Source organism: Nelumbo lutea, chromosome 1 (assembly GCF_056320005.1).
Source record: "Nelumbo lutea isolate HS-2025 chromosome 1, American lotus-T2T, whole genome shotgun sequence".
In the NCBI taxonomy this organism is placed as follows: domain Eukaryota; kingdom Viridiplantae; phylum Streptophyta; class Magnoliopsida; order Proteales; family Nelumbonaceae; genus Nelumbo; species Nelumbo lutea.
Genome location: NC_142684.1, coordinates 116,437,061 through 116,456,681, shown reverse-complemented (window position 1 = coordinate 116,456,681; position 19,621 = coordinate 116,437,061). Strand labels below are relative to the sequence as shown.

General features: G+C 37.5%; 1 protein-coding gene across 5 annotated transcripts in view; it reads left to right on the top strand.

The window, feature by feature from the left end:
* LOC148876978 (aminopeptidase P1-like) overlaps nt 1-19,621 on the top strand; it is a 47,610-nt gene that overhangs the window by 4,112 nt on the left and 23,877 nt on the right. Inside the window, exons 3-6 of one of the 5 annotated variants that reach the window (XM_088979562.1) lie at nt 7,459-7,686; nt 7,831-7,953; nt 15,904-15,988; nt 19,197-19,264. In XM_088979562.1, coding sequence (XP_088835688.1) covers nt 7,925-7,953; nt 15,904-15,988; nt 19,197-19,264 — 182 coding nt within the window. In that variant the 5' untranslated portion in view covers nt 7,459-7,686; nt 7,831-7,924. Of the gene's footprint in view, nt 1-7,406; nt 7,687-7,830; nt 7,954-11,029; nt 11,911-11,939; nt 12,215-15,903; nt 15,989-19,196; nt 19,265-19,621 lie in introns of those variants that run through there. The other 4 variants (XM_088979544.1, XR_016110284.1, XR_016110285.1 and 1 more) reach the window with 4 other exon arrangements.

Genomic DNA, 19,621 nt, shown 5'->3' with positions numbered 1-19,621 from the left:
ACCCATTTACAACCCACTGATTCATTCCCTTCAGGCAAGTCAACAATATCCCAGGTATGGCTCTTATGCAAAGCATCCAGTTCAGCCATTATACCATCCCTCCATTCAGGTTGAGATAAGGCTTCCGGTACGGACCCGGGTATCACATGGGAAGAAATAAATGCAAGAAAAGAGTAGTAGGAAGGAGAGAGAAGGCTGTAAGACAGGTGTTTGGAGATATAATGGGCTGTACACTTCCGCTTGCCCTTGCGGAGAGCAATAGGAAGGTCAAGGTTTGGGAAAGCTATAGATGGGTCAGAAGAAGGCTGACCTGTTACCTCAGTAATGATGAGAGGAGCAAGAGACTCTTCTGTAAAAGTGGAAACAACTTGCCCATGTCTGAATCTCTGCCTTTGGTACCATCTTTGGAGAACAGGAGGAGGAGGAATTATAGGAGAATGAAGTGGAGGAGGAGGAGGAATAGGAATATCGGAGGTAGGTCTAGTGGGAGAAGTAGACACCTCATGATAGGACTCAAGAGGAATGGGAAGAGGAATAGCTGGAGACATAGCAAAGGGCTCTTCATATTTCTCCCCCTCAGAAGAAATGATACAGAAAGGAGTCAACTCAGCAAAGGTGACATCCCAGGATACAAAACGGGTGCCACAAACTGGATCAAAACAACAATATCCCTTTTGTGTGGAAGCATATCCTAGAAAAACACATTTATGAGCCTTAGGTTCAAACTTGTGCATTTGATGATTGTGAATATGCACATAGCAAGTGCACCCAAAAACACGGAGAGGAAGAGAAAAAATATCCTCATCTGGGAAGATGGGATGCAAACAAGAGGGATCTGGCAACTTCAACCACATGTCTGTTCTTCCTTTCTGCCACCCCGTTTTGTTGTGGAGTGTAGGAACAAGAACTTTGATGAATAACCCCAAAAGTTTCAAGATAGGTGGAGAGGGTTCTTTCAAAATACTCCTTAACATAATCAGAACGGAATATTTTGATACGTGTTAAACTGGGTGATGATGAGTTCATGAAATTTTTGCACAATAGCTGGTACTTCTTCCCCGGATTTCATGAGATAAATCCAAGTGTAACGAGAGTAGTCATCAATAAAAAGGATAAAGTTCCTGTAAGCCCCCATAGTTGGCAAATGATATGGCCCCCACACGTCAGAGTGAACAATATGAAAAAGAGATAGAGATCTTTTATTGCTTACTGAATAAGAATGTCCACAATGCTTTTCCAGTTCACACGACTCACAATGAAGACTCGATAAAGACACTCCCTTAAAAATATTTGGAAACAAATGACTCAAAACAGAAAATGACAAATGACCAAACCGAAAGTGACATAACGAGACTTTGTTAACATACTCTGACAAAACTTACTCTAAGGTAACTCCATGAGGTGGTCCCAAAGCTCGATCTGGTGTGTCTAACAAGTATATTTCGTTTGCCTCATGGCCACTCCCAATCATCCTCTGAGATTGCAGGTCCTGAAAAACACAATGAGTTGGAAAAAAGGTTATGCTGCAATTCATGGATTTAGTTAAGCTGCTAATAGATAAAAGGTTTGTATTAAGTTTAGGGACATGAAGGATAGAGGATAAATAAAGGATGTCAGAGGTCTTTATATCTCCTTTACCAGAGATGGGAGCAAGAGACCCATTAACCAGGGATATTTTCTCTTTGCCAAAGAGAAGGTGGTATGAGTAGAAGAGATTAGATAGGCTGGTCATATGGTCTGATGCACCGAAATCAATAATCCAAGGGATTTTATGATTACCTGAAGCTGAAGCATGATTTGCAGAAGCACGAATACCCGAGTGAGCAAATGCTGATGAAGATGATGTGTTGTTGCTTGAAGATTGAGATGAAGAAACAATAGCTTCCAAGTGATTTAGTAGCCTCCCATACTTTTCAAAATCCGCCTTCATTGCTGCCAATTGCTCAGTGGTTGATTTCTCTTCACTCTCCTTATTTCCTCCTTCAGGTACTGTAGCAACATTAGCTGCCTTAGGCTTTCCTACCTGACTGCCCTTCTTAGAGCTGTTGTTATTCTTAAACCTATCACGAAGAATCTCAGGATGAAGCTTCCGGCAAGTGCCCTTTGTATGCCTCGATTTCTTGCAATATTCACATATCTGCTCCTTTTTCTCAGTAGGACCCTTTGGCTTTATTCCAGCATGTATAAAGTGTTCTGTAGGTGGATCCTGCAACTGAACCTGCCGCCTACTCTCCTCACTGCTTATCATAGCATATGCTTGGGAAAGAGTAACCTCATATCTCTGGCCATGATATTTTGCCTAATGATGTCAAACTCAGGGTTGTGTCCAGTGAGAAATTCAAACACCCTATTTCTCTCCACCAACTTCCTTTACATTTCAACATCATTCTTACTCTCCCATACAACTGTCTCCATAACATCAATTTCTTGCCATAGGGATTTCAGTATAGAGTAGTAGATTGCTACACTCTTCTCCCCCTGTCTTAGGTTCTTCACATCACTTTTCAACTTATAGACTCTGGCTACATTCAACTTCTATGAATAGGTCTCAATAAAACTGTCCCATATCTCCTTAGCTGAAGACATCCAGAGATAATGCTGACTTATATGAGGTTGCATAGAATTGACCAACCATCCTATGACAGTATAGTTCTCTTGCATCCATTTCTCAAATTCAAGGTCTGTCTCTTTGGGTTTCACTTTACTACCTGTGAGATACCTGAGTTTTCCTCTACTACAGACATAAATTCTTATAGACTGTGCCCAAGCAAGATAATTTGTCCCATCTAGCTTGATTGTGGTTACACCAATCAAAATGGAATCTACCGAGCCAAGGCCAGAAATCGACACTTGCTTGAACTCACTTCCGTATGGTTCCATAATCAAACGAAAATCAAAGAACCAGAAATTTTGTCTATATAAACTTACTTGAAGTCAAACCAGAACCCAAATGCTTGAAAACTAGGGTTTTACTCCGTCTAGCTGTTGGGGAGGAAGAGAGAAGATGCAGCCTTTACCTGAACCGCCCTCCTTTAGGAGTCACAAGACACCTCCCAAGCACAGAGCGCCACACCCAAAGCTTCACCTTTACTTGTACCTTTGAAAATCTCTAATTGGCTGGGATTTTGGGCAGCAACAGAACAGCTCCGCTTCTTGGCAATATCCAGCCAGATTTAAACTCTCCAAACCCTCTACCAACTAGGCTAGAGATCCTTTGAACTATAGAGAATCTATCTCTCCATACACTCTCTTAATCTAAGGGTGTATGGCAAAAGAAGAAGAAAGAAAAAAAAGGAAGAAATAGACCTGCTCTGATACCAAGATGTAAATTAGTCATCAAATATTAGGTGTAAATTTGAAGATTAGAAGAAAAAGGAAGAAGAGAAGTAAGAGCAGCAACACAAGAGAAGAAGATGGTGAAAAGAGAAGGAAGAAGAAGAAGAATCGAATTATCTTCCCTTTCTCCTCTTATCCTTTTTTTATTAAGAATTAAAGTTAGAGTAATGACAAGTATGCCCTTAAGTGGGCAGCCAACTAGGCAGTAACATAAAGAGATTAAACAAAAAGAAATAATAGGTCCATTAGCCAACAATAAAAGAAAAGATATTACAAGAGAAGATACTAGGACCCATTCGGCCCAGTCTCTTTACAAAACACACCTTGTGTAGGATAATAGGTGTCTGATTAAAAATACATTTCATTAATTATATGAAAATTGAAGCAAAGAGTACAAGAAAACTTCCTGCTTATAAAATGGGAAGAGCATACAATAATAAAAAACAGCCACCAAAATCCCTGTATCTATCTGCATCACATCATAACCAGTGTTTTAAAAAGCGTGGGAGGCGCGCCTCCAGGTGAGGTGCTCCCAAAACGCCCTGAGGTGTATGCCAGAGGCGTTGACACCTCTGAGGCGTATGCCTCAGGTGCAAGAGGTGTACACCTCTTGTGCTTTTTTCATGAGGCGTGCTAGAGGCGTACGCCTCATGCGCCTCATGCACATCTGACATAAAAAGACAGAAAAAAAAGAAAAAAGAAAAAAAAAGGAAAGGAAAGGAAAGGAAAGGAAAAGAAAGGGAAGGGAAAGAAAAAGAAAGAGAAGAAAAAAAAGAGAAAAGGAAAGGAAAGGAAAGGAAAGGAAAGGAAAAGAAAGGAAAGGAAAGGGAAGGGAAGAAAAGACCCCCCTTTCAACTAATGTTATGCATCTTTATTCTTCTTAATATAAAATATTTTTACTACAAATAAAGAAAAAAATGAGATCCCCCCTTCCTTTTCATCCTCCTCTTAACCCCCCTCCTCTTAAGGAGGCTTATGCCTCCTTGTGTTCGGGAGGCTTACGCCTCTTGCGTTCTGAACTACACCTCATGCCTCTAGGTAGTGGAATGCCTTGTGTCATGCCTCCGTGTTTTAAAACATTGATCATAATAATGGCAGTCCATCCCCCCAATACATTTGCTCTCTGTATAGTCTATCCCTTGCTAATCCATCTGGCACAGATTTAGATGATCATAGAGTCCTAGGGCTTTCAGATTGTGATCTCATCCAACCTATGACCACTGAAATGAATTTTTGGTTCAGTTCATTTTAGAAGTACAGTTAGTTTGGTTTTAAAAGGAAGTATAAGAATTGCTAGTAGTAGTAATTAGATAAATAATGTCTTGGGTTGTAAGTTATTAGGTGCCGGCTAGATGTATCTATATTGTTCCAAGTTTTTATTGGGTTAAGTATCTATATTGACTAGATGTATCTATATTGGCTAGATAAATAATGTCTTCGTTTTTATTGGAGAAGACCCATCTTTGGAGATTTGGATAGCTGATGTGAATGACCATGTTATTGGAAGTTCTGAAAATTGGTCCTGTAGAGGGGACTTGTCTAATTGTATACACTGTTTACATTATTTTTCTATGTAAATGCTTAATAACAACTTTCCAAATTGTTAGGGCCTTGATGTTGATCTATAACACATACAATTGAACCCCATTCTGTTCATTTTGTTATTTAGATACTTCATATTTGATAGTTGTGTAAGCAATCTTACAATGTCTCAGTCTTTTTCTTGTTGCTCTTGTAGCATTCATAAGAAGATACTACCTCTGATATCTGAGGAATCTGAAGACATTTTTCAAACATTCAAAAAGAGGAATAGTCTTTTCTGAGAAATTAATATTTCATGCTACATCTTGCTTTATAAATTTTGCTTCAGAACTTTCATTAAACCATGTATTTAGAGTTTTATATATTTAAATTCAACTTCAAAACTAGTGAACTTTTTAGGTATGAGATACATATATTGTCTTTTCTTCTTTTTGCAATTTCCAAAAAAAAAAAAAAAGAAAAAAAGAAAAAAACTCCCATCTTGATAGCATATGAAAGGAAAATGAAGTTTAAAAGTAAATTATCAAAAAAGAAAAATGAAATTTAACAGTAGGCAGGTTGGTGTTGATTGACATTTCACCATACATAGATGGAGAACTTTCGGAGACATTTTGCTATTTTCAGTTTTTCACCAAGATATTTAGAAAATCTAAATAATCAGGAGTTTCTTTTTAAAACATGAACTAGTTAACAAACCTTCAAAGAATTGTTAGAAAAAGTATAATCGCACATTTAAGGTTCAAAAAACCATAATAAGCAACTACATGAATCAAATAACAGAAGATTAAGAGACTTAAATAGGTATCTTTCTCTTAATCTCCCTTTTAGTCTTTTAACCATATTCTCCTCTTTACATATGTCATTACTTGTCATTTTGACTTTTATCCTTTTTGTTATGTTTTGATCAGATTGAGAATCCACTTTTGTAGTTGTGTGCCTTTTTCATTTTCTTCTGAATTATAGTGACTTAGTGAATCATATTAGAATAATAAATCAATCATGCAATTACAAATACCTATTTGTTCTTTTAGGGCAAAACATTAAACATTATGATGATTTTAATGAAATATTAGACGGTTTCTAATGGTATTTCTAAAATTTTAAATCTTAAATGTATTGTCTATCAATGAAGTTTTGCAAATGCATTGGCAAAATACCAGAGATATTAGGAAAAAATATTCTTGGAGAATTTTGTATCATCCCTAGCAAAATAGGGAGATTTTGAAGAAACTTAGTCAATTCACTGATATTGCAAAGATCTTGAAAAATGATATTTTGACTATTATTATAACCCACCCTAGATATATTATAAGATCATGGCTGGACAAGGCATTGTCAAGGCATGTAGACAATTCTAGGTGATAGTGGAGCGCCTAGTCTCCTAGGTGCTTAGGTGTCTCCTAAAGGTGCCCTTATCCAATGCTGGTGCCAACCATCTGGGTTCTTGGGATGAATGGACCTGATACAGGTAGGCAGCAGAATATGAAAAATAGAAAACTAAATTCTATGTTAATTACTTAGTTTTATATACCAAACAACATGAATTGAAAAAGAATAACAAACCTTTTTATTACATAACATTGAATTTCATCCCAATACATAGTAAATCATTGTATTTAAAAGAAATAGAAATTTAAATCTTTTTCGTGTTTCAAACATAGTATTAATATAATTAGCATTTATTATTTACCATGTATTAAAAAGGGGTGTAGACCCTTTCTATTTCATGTGAGAGAGAGTAACTTCAGAAGAAAAGAAACCTATTTTATCCTTTTTCTTTCTCTCCACCAAATCTTGTATGTTTTAAGTAAAGCTAAAACAGAACATAAGTATATATAGTGTAGGACAATGTTTTAAAATGTGGATGTGATGCAAGGCATTCCACTACCTGGAGGTGTGAGGCATAGTTTTACGCCTCCTTGAGAAGAGGAGGCAGATCTCATCTTGGTTTTCTTGTTTCTTTTTTTGCTAGATTGTTTCCACTTTGACAGGACCCCCTTAGCACAAAAAAACTAAATTGGACTGCATTAGAAAGGTGAAGCCCCCCAGCCAAAGGTGGGAGCTCCCAGATTTCCTTTTCACCTCTAGTATGGCTCATGCAAAAGGTGTTTTAGGCATACACCTCAGAGGTATTAGTGCCTTTGATGTGCACCCTTTTTTTTTGTTAATGCCTTGGTGTGCACCTCAGGGCGTATGCCTCCCATTCCTTTTAAAACATTGGTGTGGTATTATGCATTAAACACATGCTAATAAGTTGCCTGCCTGCCTAGACAGGCGCCTTTTTTATCTAAAGACATGGCATTCAGGATATGCACCCTAAGGGTGTCTTGTCACCTGCCTAGGCAACAACTTGACAAGTATTGGACCAGGTATCCAACATGATACGCTTTGAAGTATCCTACATGATACTGCACTCCTATACAGTTGTCTGTGTAGCATGGATTCTAATTCTGCATTTTTTTTTTGTATTTTCATTAATTGTCAGTAATAAAATTTAAATGTTGTCCTTGGGTATGATGATTTACTAGAATCTGCCAAAAGATGCTGCTATTGGGGTTGATCCTTGGTGTGTGTCAATAGAAACTGCACAAAGATGGGAGCAAGCTTTCACAGGAAAGCAATGGAAACTGGTTCAGACATCCACGAATTTAGTAGATGAAGTTTGGAAGAACAGGCCTCAGCCAGAAATCAAACCTGTAATTGTACATCCATTGGAGTTTGCAGGTGGCGTTGCTGAAAAGTTGAAGGATTTGAGAAGAAAGCTTACCCAGGAGAAAGCTTGTGGTCATCATTACAGCACTTGATGAAGTAAGTTTTTATCATCCCTTTCCAAGGTTCTGCACTCAAACTTCGTTTACTTTTGATGTTGAATTTGAATTCAAAATGCTTCTGTATCATCTATCTTTCTTTATTGCTAATGGACATATTTCTGTTATTACTGTTAATATACAGGTAGCTTGGCTTTATAATGTTCGAGGGAATGATGTTGCCTATTGCCTTCTTGTTCATGCATTTGCTATAGTAACATCCAATTTGGCTTTCTTTTATGTGGACAAGAGAAAGATGTCTGATGAGGTTAATTTCTTGAAATACTATTTTTGTTGCATACAATACAATTTTAATATGGAAGTGAAACTTTGCATTGTGCAGTAATTCTTCTTCTGTTTTTTTTCTTTAATGAGGAAACAAGTATTTGTTATTCAGAAACTGTTGGCCTTGGTGCAATGGTTCGGTTGCTCCATTGCAACCTGGGTGACCAGGGTCAAAATCTTGGAAACAGCCTCCTTGTATGTTCAGGGGTAAGGCTGCATACATCTGTTCCTCCCCAGACCCCGCATTGGCGAGAACCTTGTGCACTGGGCTGCCCTTTTTAGAGGGGAAGAGAGAGAGTCTACACACTGGCTGACAGATTCATCTTCCTCCTTACACATAACACACATGCTGGCCATGCTGAACCCTCTTGACTTCAAGTGATCCACTGTCAACACACTGCCCATAGCCACCAGCCAAGCAAAACTCCCACTCTAGAGGGTATTGTGTTACCCCAGACCCCACCAATTACTTCAAAATCCATTTGGTTCCTGCATAAAGCTGAATAACATGATTTAACCGTAAATTTCCATAAAACACACCTTTATTTCCCTTTCAAGGAGTGGCCTTTTGAAACTTGGGCACCAAACTATCTGCTCCCCAATTCTTTCATAACAGCTTAGAATATTAACCCCCGGTTCCGGCAACCTGAATACTTGGGCATACCTCACACAATCTTCCCACTCCACTCCAATCATCATCCCATAATCTTATTTTAGCTCCATCCCCAACTGCAAAGCTTGTTAGAATTCTGAATTCTTGATTAAACTTCATTATTCCTTTCCACAACTCACCCCATTTGAGGAGCACACATCCCTTGGTTCCCACCCAAATCTCGTCTCCCCATAACCACACCCTCCCTCCATAGGGAAATTTTCTCCTTTCATCCCAAATCTCCATAACCATTTCCCAAGCAAGGCTTTATTAAATAATTTCACCTTCCTAAACCAAAAACCCCCTCCCTCTTTGGGTCTACACACCTATCCCATTTAACTAGATGGAGCTTTGTACCTCTTCCCTCCCCCACTCCTTCCCATAAGAAATCCCTTTGGATATTTTCCATTCTCTCTGCAATTTTTGGTGAAACCCTCGACAAAGATAAATAATAAGTAGGCAAACTTGATAAGCCACTTTTTATAAGGGTAACCTTTCACCCCATGGATAAATATCTTGCTTTCCAGCCATCCAGCCTCCTCTCTGTTCTTTCAATGACTGGCTTCCAGATTGTAATGGAGCAAAATTGCCCCCAACCATTAGATTAACACAAAATACACCAATTTGGGGATATGCACAAAACAGGTCTCTTCCTCTGTAATAAGTCACAAGTATTAATTGCACCATGGAAAACCTTCCAACAGAATGCACCCACTTTTGGAGGGGATAGGATGAAACCAAACTTCTTTGACTGGTAAAGGTTCCCATAATTTTCTCGAGAAGTTCATCAGCTTAGCAAATTTGTTCTGGAACACTCTCTGATTTCTCTCCTCCCAAATGCACCAAGAAATTGCTGTGGGAACTGTACTCCATAACGTACCCACTTAGTCCCCTCCCCTTCCAGAAGTGAGTATATATCTGTCTAACCATTTTTTTTTGATAATATATATATGTCTCACCATTGCACACTGCAAAAATAAATGGTCGATTCTGTCTCTCCCACAGATTACACAAGTATCTGATTGTATGCTTACACCTCTTCTGATCAAATTGTCTCTAGTGAGACATCTGTCTAGCACCACAGACCACATCAGAAATGCAGCTTTGGAAAGAATGTGGGACAGCCAACTTCCTTGCGAGAGAAAGTATTATGGTTACTGGTTAGCTGCTTGTGAAATGATTTGACAGAGAAGTTTCCTGAGTTTTCCCTTCTCCAACTTCATGTGTCCTCTCGATTTGGATTCGAGCAGGCCCTACCGAGTAGCCTGAACAGTGATGCCAGCTCCTCTATTTTCCAATCATTCAAGTTCCTTCTCAATGTTGGGCACCAAGACACTATTCCCTATTTGATAATCATATAAGCCAACCACTCTAGAATCTCTGTTTTCTGCAAGAATATACAAGGGGAACCTCTCCATCAAGGCTCTGCCTTCACACCAACATCTCTCCAAAAAATAATTTTGCCTCCTTACCCAGTACAACTAAGCAAAATGCTAAGGATACATGTAAATGACCAAAAGACCCCTATTGGCTAAAATACATAAAAGGTCTAGAAAATTCCAATTTTGACATTTTAGCTTCTCTATCAGTAGCTAGGTCAATTCAAATAACACTCAGTTGAAGAAATAGAGAAAAGCCAGCAAAGATTAATTTTGTCTTCTCTCCGAGTCATGCCAAAACAAATCTTCTCCATTTTTCTCCTCTAGCCAAATAATCTGCTATAGAATTAGCAGGTTGGACTAATCTAAATGAGGTGTTTGGATTGGATACCAAAAATTTCACATCTCTTATAGTGTGTGAGACCCAAGGGCCATATGCATTTTTCCTCATTCATCCAAGATTGCACTTACATTGTCCTACAATAATCAATAATCACTATATGTTAGTGGACTGATTGTGCACATCTCATATTTGATAATCAGGATGGGGCCCTAGTAAAAAGAGAAAACATACCCTTGGTTGTGGTGATCACCATATATACACGTGGTTATTTTTTTCTTTTAAAACATGTGCTGTTTGGCTAATAATTAGGGGTATGCCCCTTTTATCAAAACCTGGATGTGCTGAATTACGCCCCTAGTATTATCATTGAACTGGCCCACCTTTACCAGCCAGTACCCAACAATTCTTTCTTGGTGTGTACTCTTCTGCTCATTCTCCTTTGCCCTTCCCAGTTAACAAGATTTGGTGTAGTCCTATCCCTCCAAAGGTAGGTGCTTTTTGCTGGGAGGTGTTCCATGGTGCTATTAATACTTGTGATTTGTTAAGAGAAAGAGACCAGGCTGGTGCTTGCCCCAAACTGGTGCTATTTGTGTGAATCTAATGGTGAACCTGCTTATCATATTCTTATGTACTGTCCTTTTGCTTGTTGTATTTAGGACTGGTTTTTCTCACTCTTTGTTTGCAGGTGGAACACCGAAGAGTTAGGACAGATTGTTTGATCCTTCTACCTTCAGATGGCCGTAAAGGAGGGGGAGAGTATTGTGGAGGTGCTTGAGGGCAGCAGTGATCTGGAAATTATGGGAGGAAAGAAAGCTTAGAATTTTTGAGGAAAAGAAAAGAAGCAAAGAAGTTGCAGTAGAAGGGATTATGGTAAAGGTAGCACACTGTGTTAAGTCTTTGAGTCTGTTCTCAGACTTTAATTTCCATGATGTTATCAGAAATTGGGGGATAATAACAGCTTCTTCCTTTTCTTCAAAGAAGAAACTAATAAAGTCTTGGGAGCTACCTGAGAATGGATTCCTTAAATTAAACTTTGATGGAAGCAGCTTTGGCAATCCGGGTCCCTCTGGTATGAGAGGGGTAATAAGAAATGAAAGTGGAATAATATTGGGATTACACTCAGGTCCTCTTGGGATTCTACAACAGCTGAACTGAGTGCAGTAGTGTTTGGGGTGCAAAAATCTTTGGAACTAGGAGTGAGAAAGTTAACAATTGAAGGAGATTCAAAAGTAGTCCTTAGCTGGATGAAACAAATTGAGAAGGCTCCATGGTATTTCAAGAATGAGATAAAAAAGATTAGAAGATTGTCAAGAAGTATGCAGCTGCCTATCCAGTGGGTTCCAAGGTCAGCTTATAGCTTGTTAGATCAGCTAGCAAAGCAAGGGGTTAACAGGGTGCAGAGCTTTTTGGCTCAGTTGTAACTTGTAATGTTTAAAGTTCATAGTGTTTCTGTTTTTGATAGTCTTATTTAAGCTTAACGGGGTAGCTGAGGCTATCCAAAAAAGTTTGTACCGGATTTTTTCTATTAATTTAATAAAATGCTTTCTTGGTGCTGATTAAAAAAAATATATATATATATATTTCTTGGTGTGTAGGTACACTATTACATGGAGGAGAATGGAATTGAAGTCCATGACTATGATGCTGTGAAATCAGATGTAGTCTTGCTTGCATCAGGTTAGCTAAGCTGCCTTGCAATCAAGGGGGATCAAGATGAATTTTTGAAAGATTCAGGAGTTACTTCTGAAGCTGGTTTGATAAGGAATGCTGAAAATGAAGCAGAAGAGACAAAACATAACTTCATATGGGTTGATCCTAGTTCGTGCTGAAGGGATTAGAGATCCATCATATGGATGGCCGAACCCTGCAGGTAGGTTAGGCGAAATTTCAAAAATTTCCTCTCCCCTCATCTAGGAATCACATTCCCTGTTTTAGAAAATCTACATTTTCAAGGATCAATCTTGAACCATAAACCAAACCAGATCTGAAACCAGAAGTAGAAGGGGGATATACCTGATACGGAAAAACAATATCTCCCAATGGAGGTGTTCACGCCCAAGGAAGGAATAAAAAACTGCTCCCACTGAAAATGGCGCAGTGTAGGATGGAGCAGAATCAACAATGTTTGTCCAACGAATCAAATCCTTCACAAGAATTCGCTAGAGGCTATGAGCACAACTTCAGATCAGCCTTTCCCCAAAGGCTGGTATCAAGATCCAATCTTGATCGTTCCTACTAGAGAGGAAATTGAACTGGCAGTAATGGTAGCGGCAAGGAGAAAACAACTCAGTCTCACTGAGTGCTGTGTTCTCTCTCTGAATTGAATGTGATGAACTTCTAAAAGTTGTTGCCCCCTTTGCCTTTTATAACCTTAAAGGAATCATCTCCTAATCCTATTAGGAGTTGCTGATCCAAATTATATTTGGATCTGAATTCCCTTTAAGAGATAAGGATAGACCCTTATCTTATATGCAGATTAGATCAACCATCTCCTAATCTTATCAGGAGGTTTTCAGATCTGAATCTGTACTCAGATTTAGACTCTCTAAGTGGATAGGGTAAGACCCTATCTTATTTGCTAATCTAATCTCAGATTCACCCTTTTATTTAACTTATCAAATAAGCCCAGTTTGAAATGGGCTTTAGGCCCAATAAGTATATGTGCTCACTTACCCTTCCAAACTGCTGCCCAATTGGGCTTCCTTGTATGGCGTGGGACCCAAGCATTGATCTACACATAAGTCACAAGGGTTCGGTCCAGCCTTTGTTACAAGGCCTAGCCGAATTCACTAGAAAGCCCAGCGAACCCCTTGAGCCCATCTCATGGACTCCATGGGTCCAACACTTACACTAAGTGGTCTCTGGGCCAAGCCACCTTGTAACACCCAGGGACTGTGGGCAGATGCAAGATTAGCCCATCAAGTATTACCCTCAATGGTCTTACACTTAACCTCTCAGCCCATAATGATCAAACACTATTCGACAAGAGAGGACCTCTCCCTCGGCTGCAAGGAACAGTGCTGCACTCTCTACTCACATGGATCCCGGGAATTAAAACCTTTTGCAAACAATTTGAAACCGTATATATATATATTTATTTATATCTGTATATAAATATTTTGCAAAACAAATTTCAACGATTGAAATCGACTGCCGACAGAATTGGTTGCCATCAGAGAGAGTGCATCCCCGATCATTACCTTTGTCCGACAAAGGGGCTGATCCTGTCACTATGATCACCCGCTCAAATGAATTCTCGGACTGTCCCAACATACCCAAGTTTGGACCCCCTCTAAGGATCTCACTGATTGGCATATCAAAGATAGCCCAATCTGACACATAGTGTAGTATCATAATCGAGTCTAGGGGTCAAGTGTAACTTTCCAATTTTGCCCACTAATTTCCAAGGTCCAGGGCAATACTGGAAATCTGGTTCGGTTTAGGGTTTCAAGTAAACCTACACTGCATGTGCTTTGGGTCTCACCCTGGTAGCTGAGATAGGCCAACCCAACACTTGGCAGCACACCAGTGTTAGCCTTAGCAGGATAAATCTCCCCAGACTTATCCAATGGCTATGAACATTCTAAACTAACATGAGTCTCATTAAATGTCCAGTTTAAGGGTATTACACAAAAACACACCACAAGAACATGAATCAAATATGCACTTATTCATTTACAATAAATGTCATAAGTACATCAATCTGATTGGAGCTAAGGGCATACAACTGTCTAAGACATGCTGTTATGCACTCTATTAAAAGCTGAATTCTGATTAGGTTCTCCTGCAACAATCACCATTGGCCCTTGCAAAAGCTATCAAGGTAGATAGATATATTTACTGCAAATAAAGATTACATTTTGAGTTATACTAGAAGTTTCTCAACTATCCTAAATAAGCTACAAGGGTCTAACAATACAATAGTGTTGTGCTATGAGCTTTTCCTTGTCTTTTGGATATTACTATGATGTGAATATGCAGGGAATAAAATTGTTTTTCACAATAGACCATTCTTTTTTAGGAAAAAATAAGTGCAAGTTAAGGAGGCCAGTAAGTCAGCTGCCTTGTTAGCATAGTTGTTAAGGCGACGCCTAGGCAACAAGGCGCCCTTTGAGGCTCGCCTTGCCTAATCGCCAAACAGTTTTGTACTATGTATTGTAAAATACTTTTTATTCTTTATTTTTTGACATTATAATTATAATATAGGCACTATTAAACTAAAATATTCATTTTATGTGTTTATATACTATTTTTTTATTATTTTCTTATTTGTTAGGGTTTAATCAATATAAACATTGCTAAATGCTGTATTGAACCCCCAAAGACTTTAAAACCTGAACCAATAAGTAAGGAAGAACTTAAAATTTTGTCTAATCAACACATTTTCTACTACTACTACTACTACTACTACTACTATTACACATTTTCTAATCAACACATTTTCTTTTCTTATTTTCCTATAACAAAAATAAGGGTTCAACCCCTATATTTTTTGAATTTTCTTTTCCTTCTTCTTTTTATTCTCATGAATATATTGATTTTCTATACTTCAACTTGAACTTTTTCTTATGAACATTATGAATAATTCTTAAGGAAATATGGTTATAGTACCTAGGGAACTACCCTAGGCTCTATGTTTTCTACATAAAAAAAATCCATTGCCTAGGCGATGCCTACGCACCCGCCTAGGCGACAAGGCGCCACCCCCCTGTTGCCTAGCCTCGCCTTGGAGCCTTGAAAGCTATGCCTGCTATATATGGACAAAAGAACAAGAAGGAATAAACATAAAAGCACTTGCATGATGAAGTAATACTTGAGAGACATGAATCTAAATTGATTCAATGTCCACTTTCATTTATTTGAAGCTTGTGGTTAAGTGGCATTTATTATACCTTAATATGCTACCTTTCTAACATCAGATGCTTGTTCCTAAAGTGATATACTTTATCAAACAGTCAACATGTTTAGATTACAGTTGTGGTCTTGTTGGATTTGCAGAAAATGTGCTAATTTTCCAGAAACTATAGTTTCTTGTTGGACCTGTAGTTTCTTTGATATGCTTCGTACAAAGTTGTCACACTTTCAGACAAGAACATCTTAACTAAGGGAAGATGTTTTGTACAGTTGCAGCTTTATCATCCTTTTTTCATCTCACAGTTATCTGCTAAGGTTATCTCAATACTCAATTAAGGGAAGATGTTAATACTTCCTCATGGTCTTATAAGTTACACAATGAGGATGACAGAAAAGAACATCCATTGTTATGTTTGAATTAGATTTTCAATGATGACTAACTGGGTTACCATTATTACATGCATAGTTTTGCAAACTAGCAGGTCTCTCTCTCTCTCTCTCTCCATCCCTCCCTCCCTCCCTCCCTCTCTCTTTCTCTCATTCTGAAAAATTGAACTTTGATTCTTCCCATCTGATAAAAATTTATTTATTCATTATATATATATATATATATATACTTCAATTCATCTTCTTATTATTTACTTGATTAATATTATATCCAACATAATAAACTTATGTTTATGGACTGCTTTTCTGTACTTTTAGAACACTGTTGAGTTGGAGATTAAGAAAGGCACATATTCGGGATGGTGCAGCAGTTGTTCAGTATCTTGTCTGGTTGGATAAGCAGGTAGAGCTATTCGGCCTGGTATTCTGGGCTCCTAAGTTTGCAACTTTTCTTTTATACGAGCAAAAAGTAATTTGTCTTAATTGCAGTCACTTGTATTGCATTTTGATATTTCAAGGCAGAAGTAAAATGTTTGTACTGAAGCACTCTGCTCCTTTTGCGCAAAGCCTCTTGTTAGGGTACCTTTACCTCTACGGGTATTGGGAGAATCCAGGCATCAGTTTGATGGGACCTCCCAAGGTAACCCCACCAGGTCCTTAGGGCATTGTAGTTGTAGTATCCCTACAACCTTTATTTTGCTCAATTGGAAGCACTGATCCTTCAAATGCTGGAGTCTTAGTACTCACTTGAGATTAGGGACACATTAAATGTATCTTCAGCTGTAGTTACCAACTGACTTCAACTTGGTGGATGACTGGATGGCTTAGCTAGGTCTGGGGTGAAATGGGCTTTTTGTATAAAAACAGTTCTTTGACCTATGATTTTTTATGGATGGAGGTTGTCATATCATATTATTTTACATCAATGTACAGTCTCTCTTTTATACTGTAGAATTCTTTTTGCCATGCATTAATATAAATACAAGTTACACTTTCTAAAAAAGAAGGAAATAAAAAAAATTATTTTTTTTATAAAAGGTAAGGTAAAATTTTATTAAAATGAGCCTGAAATGGCAGATTACAACCAAGGCTCCTAAAAAAATAACTTTTATTCTATTGCATGTTTCATGAATCACCCTCAATTAGTTTTCTCTCTCTCCCTCCCTCCCTCCCCATGGAAGCTGATATAGGAAGTTTTTGTCCAAAAATTATTACTTTATGGTTCTTAATATATATGTTATGCCTGTTCAAATGTCATTCTTACGAGGATCATTTATTTATTGTTTCCTTGTATGCATGGCTATGAACATGCCTTTGTGTTTTAACTTTTCCTTTAGAAGAAAATGGAGAAAGGGGGCTGAATATGGACACAGGGGAGGAAAGTGAGGATGATCCATTGATAGATGAGACGATCAGGTGGAGGTTATGTGGGACATTGAAAAAGTTGTAAACAAGGAATTGGAAGTTAACAAAATTCTAGGTTTATTTTTCATAGGAGGGGAGGAGTTTGTGAAGGAAGCCTTCAGGTCTGCGGAGGAAAGGAATGGGAAAAACAAATTTATAAAGTTGGAAAATCAAGTAACTTAACAAACCAAGGATTGGAAAAGTTTGATGGAGGCAGGGAGAATCCCATAAAGGAAAAGGAAGACGTTTTGGAGGGGCAGATTGTTCCGGATAGGGGTAAAAGTTCTGAGGGGAAGTTGGAAGTAGACAGTGGAGGATTAATTACAGTAAGAAGATTAAAAACTCAGAAGATTAAGAGAAGTCAACAACAGATACCAGTTTCAAAGGTTTTCACAAGAATAAAAGGAGGTTTGTTTGGCCTTGGACCTAACAAGAAAGTAAGGAAAAACAAAAGCACAGCCAGAAGAAACCAGGAAGATTGTAGTCAGAAAACTAACAAGTAGTTTGGAATCCATTGTGGGTCTGGTTTGTAGCTATGGGTCTTGGGTGGGGGTTCTGTTTTGTTTTGGGTGCTGTATGGTATTCTTGTCCATGTTTCTTTGTTGTGTCATGTTGGTGCTTTTTGCTTGTTTTGGGGTTAGGTTGTCGGGGTGATTGGATTTTTGGGGGTTTGGCATACAAAGGTGTTAAGCTTTAGATGGTTGTACTTTGGGTTTTTCATTTCATTCGGGTGATTGTATCCTGTTTTTCCTGTTTTAATAATTTTTTTTATTTATCTTCAAAAATATAATAAAGTAAATATGTTAAACAATTTTTCCAGGTCGTTTTACAATTTCACTAGGTTGCTGACTATTTGGTATGGGTGATCATTTCCAGCACAGCCTAGCCCACAATATATATTATATGATATATATAGATATATGTTTTATTTTATTTTATATTAAGTATTTTATATAAGCATTTTAACATGTATTATATATATATATTAAAGTTGACAGATGTCGACAAGTCAACTCACGTAAGAGTGCATTGTTCATTCTCTTTTGTAGTCTATTCTTATATAGATGAATGCAAAGCCTTCATTTTACATTCAAGGTCCCATATTGACTAATTATGAGAATCAAGGCTTTGCATTTATCTATATAAGAAGTAGACAATTGTGAGAGTTGGGTGGCCACATCGTTTAATGCTAGAGACCCAAAGCCAAGTCCAACCCAGCCTAGGCCTAGGCTTATATTTCAGGCCTGGGGTCCAGGTCAGACCAGGCCCGGGCTTGGGTTTATCATAGGTTTTAAGCCCAGCCTGGGCTCGACCCATGATTGCCCCTACTAGTATTTGATGTTTGTGCATCTTATATAATTTGAGATCATGGCTTGCAATATCAGCAATATTTGGCAAAATTTTCCCAAAATATCCCTATTTTTCTAGGGGGTGATACAAAGTTTTCTCGGAATCTTTTTCCTAATATTTCTGATATTTTGCCAATATGTCGACAATACTTCAAATTTCATTGGTAAGCTATATATTTAAGGTTTAAAATTTAGAATATTATTAAAAAATTTTCAATATTTCATTAAAATCATCATTTTTAAATCTTTTCCTAAAAGAAGCAATGGGAGATTGGTGATTGGATAATTGGCTTACTATTTTGATATGATTCACTAAGTCATTATAATTCAAAAGAAAAATAAAAATCCATAAAACTACAAAAGAGGATTTTCAATCTAATAAAACATATAGTAACAAAAAAGGAAAAAGTCAAAATGACAAGTAAATGACATATTTAATGAAGAGAAAATGGCTAAAAGACTAAAAGGGAGACAGAAAGATACCTTGTCTCTTAGCTTTGTCCTATTTGATTTATACAATTCTTTGCTAATGGTTTCTTGAGCCTAATGTGCATTGTGCAATTAGACTTCTTCCGATGATTCCTTGAAGGTTTATTAACTAATTCCATGTTTCTAGAGAATTTTCCTATTTTTAGAATTTTCAAATATCTTAGCAAAATTAACGAAATATCTCCAGAATTTCTCTATCTCTACAAGGAAAAATGTCTATCTATATTGAAATCACAAACCATGTGAGATTATTCATTACTCACAGAAGAAAACTAATTAATATGTTGGTTTGGATGCTATTTTTCTATATGCATTTGTTGCATTATTTTCTTTGGAACTCTTAGACATGAAGTTTCTTCCAATTTGCAGATGCAAGAGATTTATGGGGTTGCTGGTTGCTTCTTGGATCCAGAGGGAACAAATAAGAGGAAACATTCGTAAGTTTATTTATTCTTTGACTAGCTATAATATACCAACAAAATCATTATATATTATAAGAATTGTGTACTAACTGAAGTTTAAGATTTCTTCTTCATAGTGCTAAATTCTAGGTTATGAATTTATTTTAGACTCATAAAAAATGAGATACATGATCAAAAGAGAATAAATGTTGCCGTTTTTCTTCTTTGTCTTTGTGCAAATATGTTTCTTTGGAGTTTTCTTATAGTTTTATTTCAGTTGGGTGGGAATCTGGTTGTTAGTGGGGTTATCTTAGGACCTGCTTTCTTGGGTGTATCAAGTTTTTTGCTTTAATAAAATTTTGCTTTTACTTATAAAAAAAGAATAAATGTAAT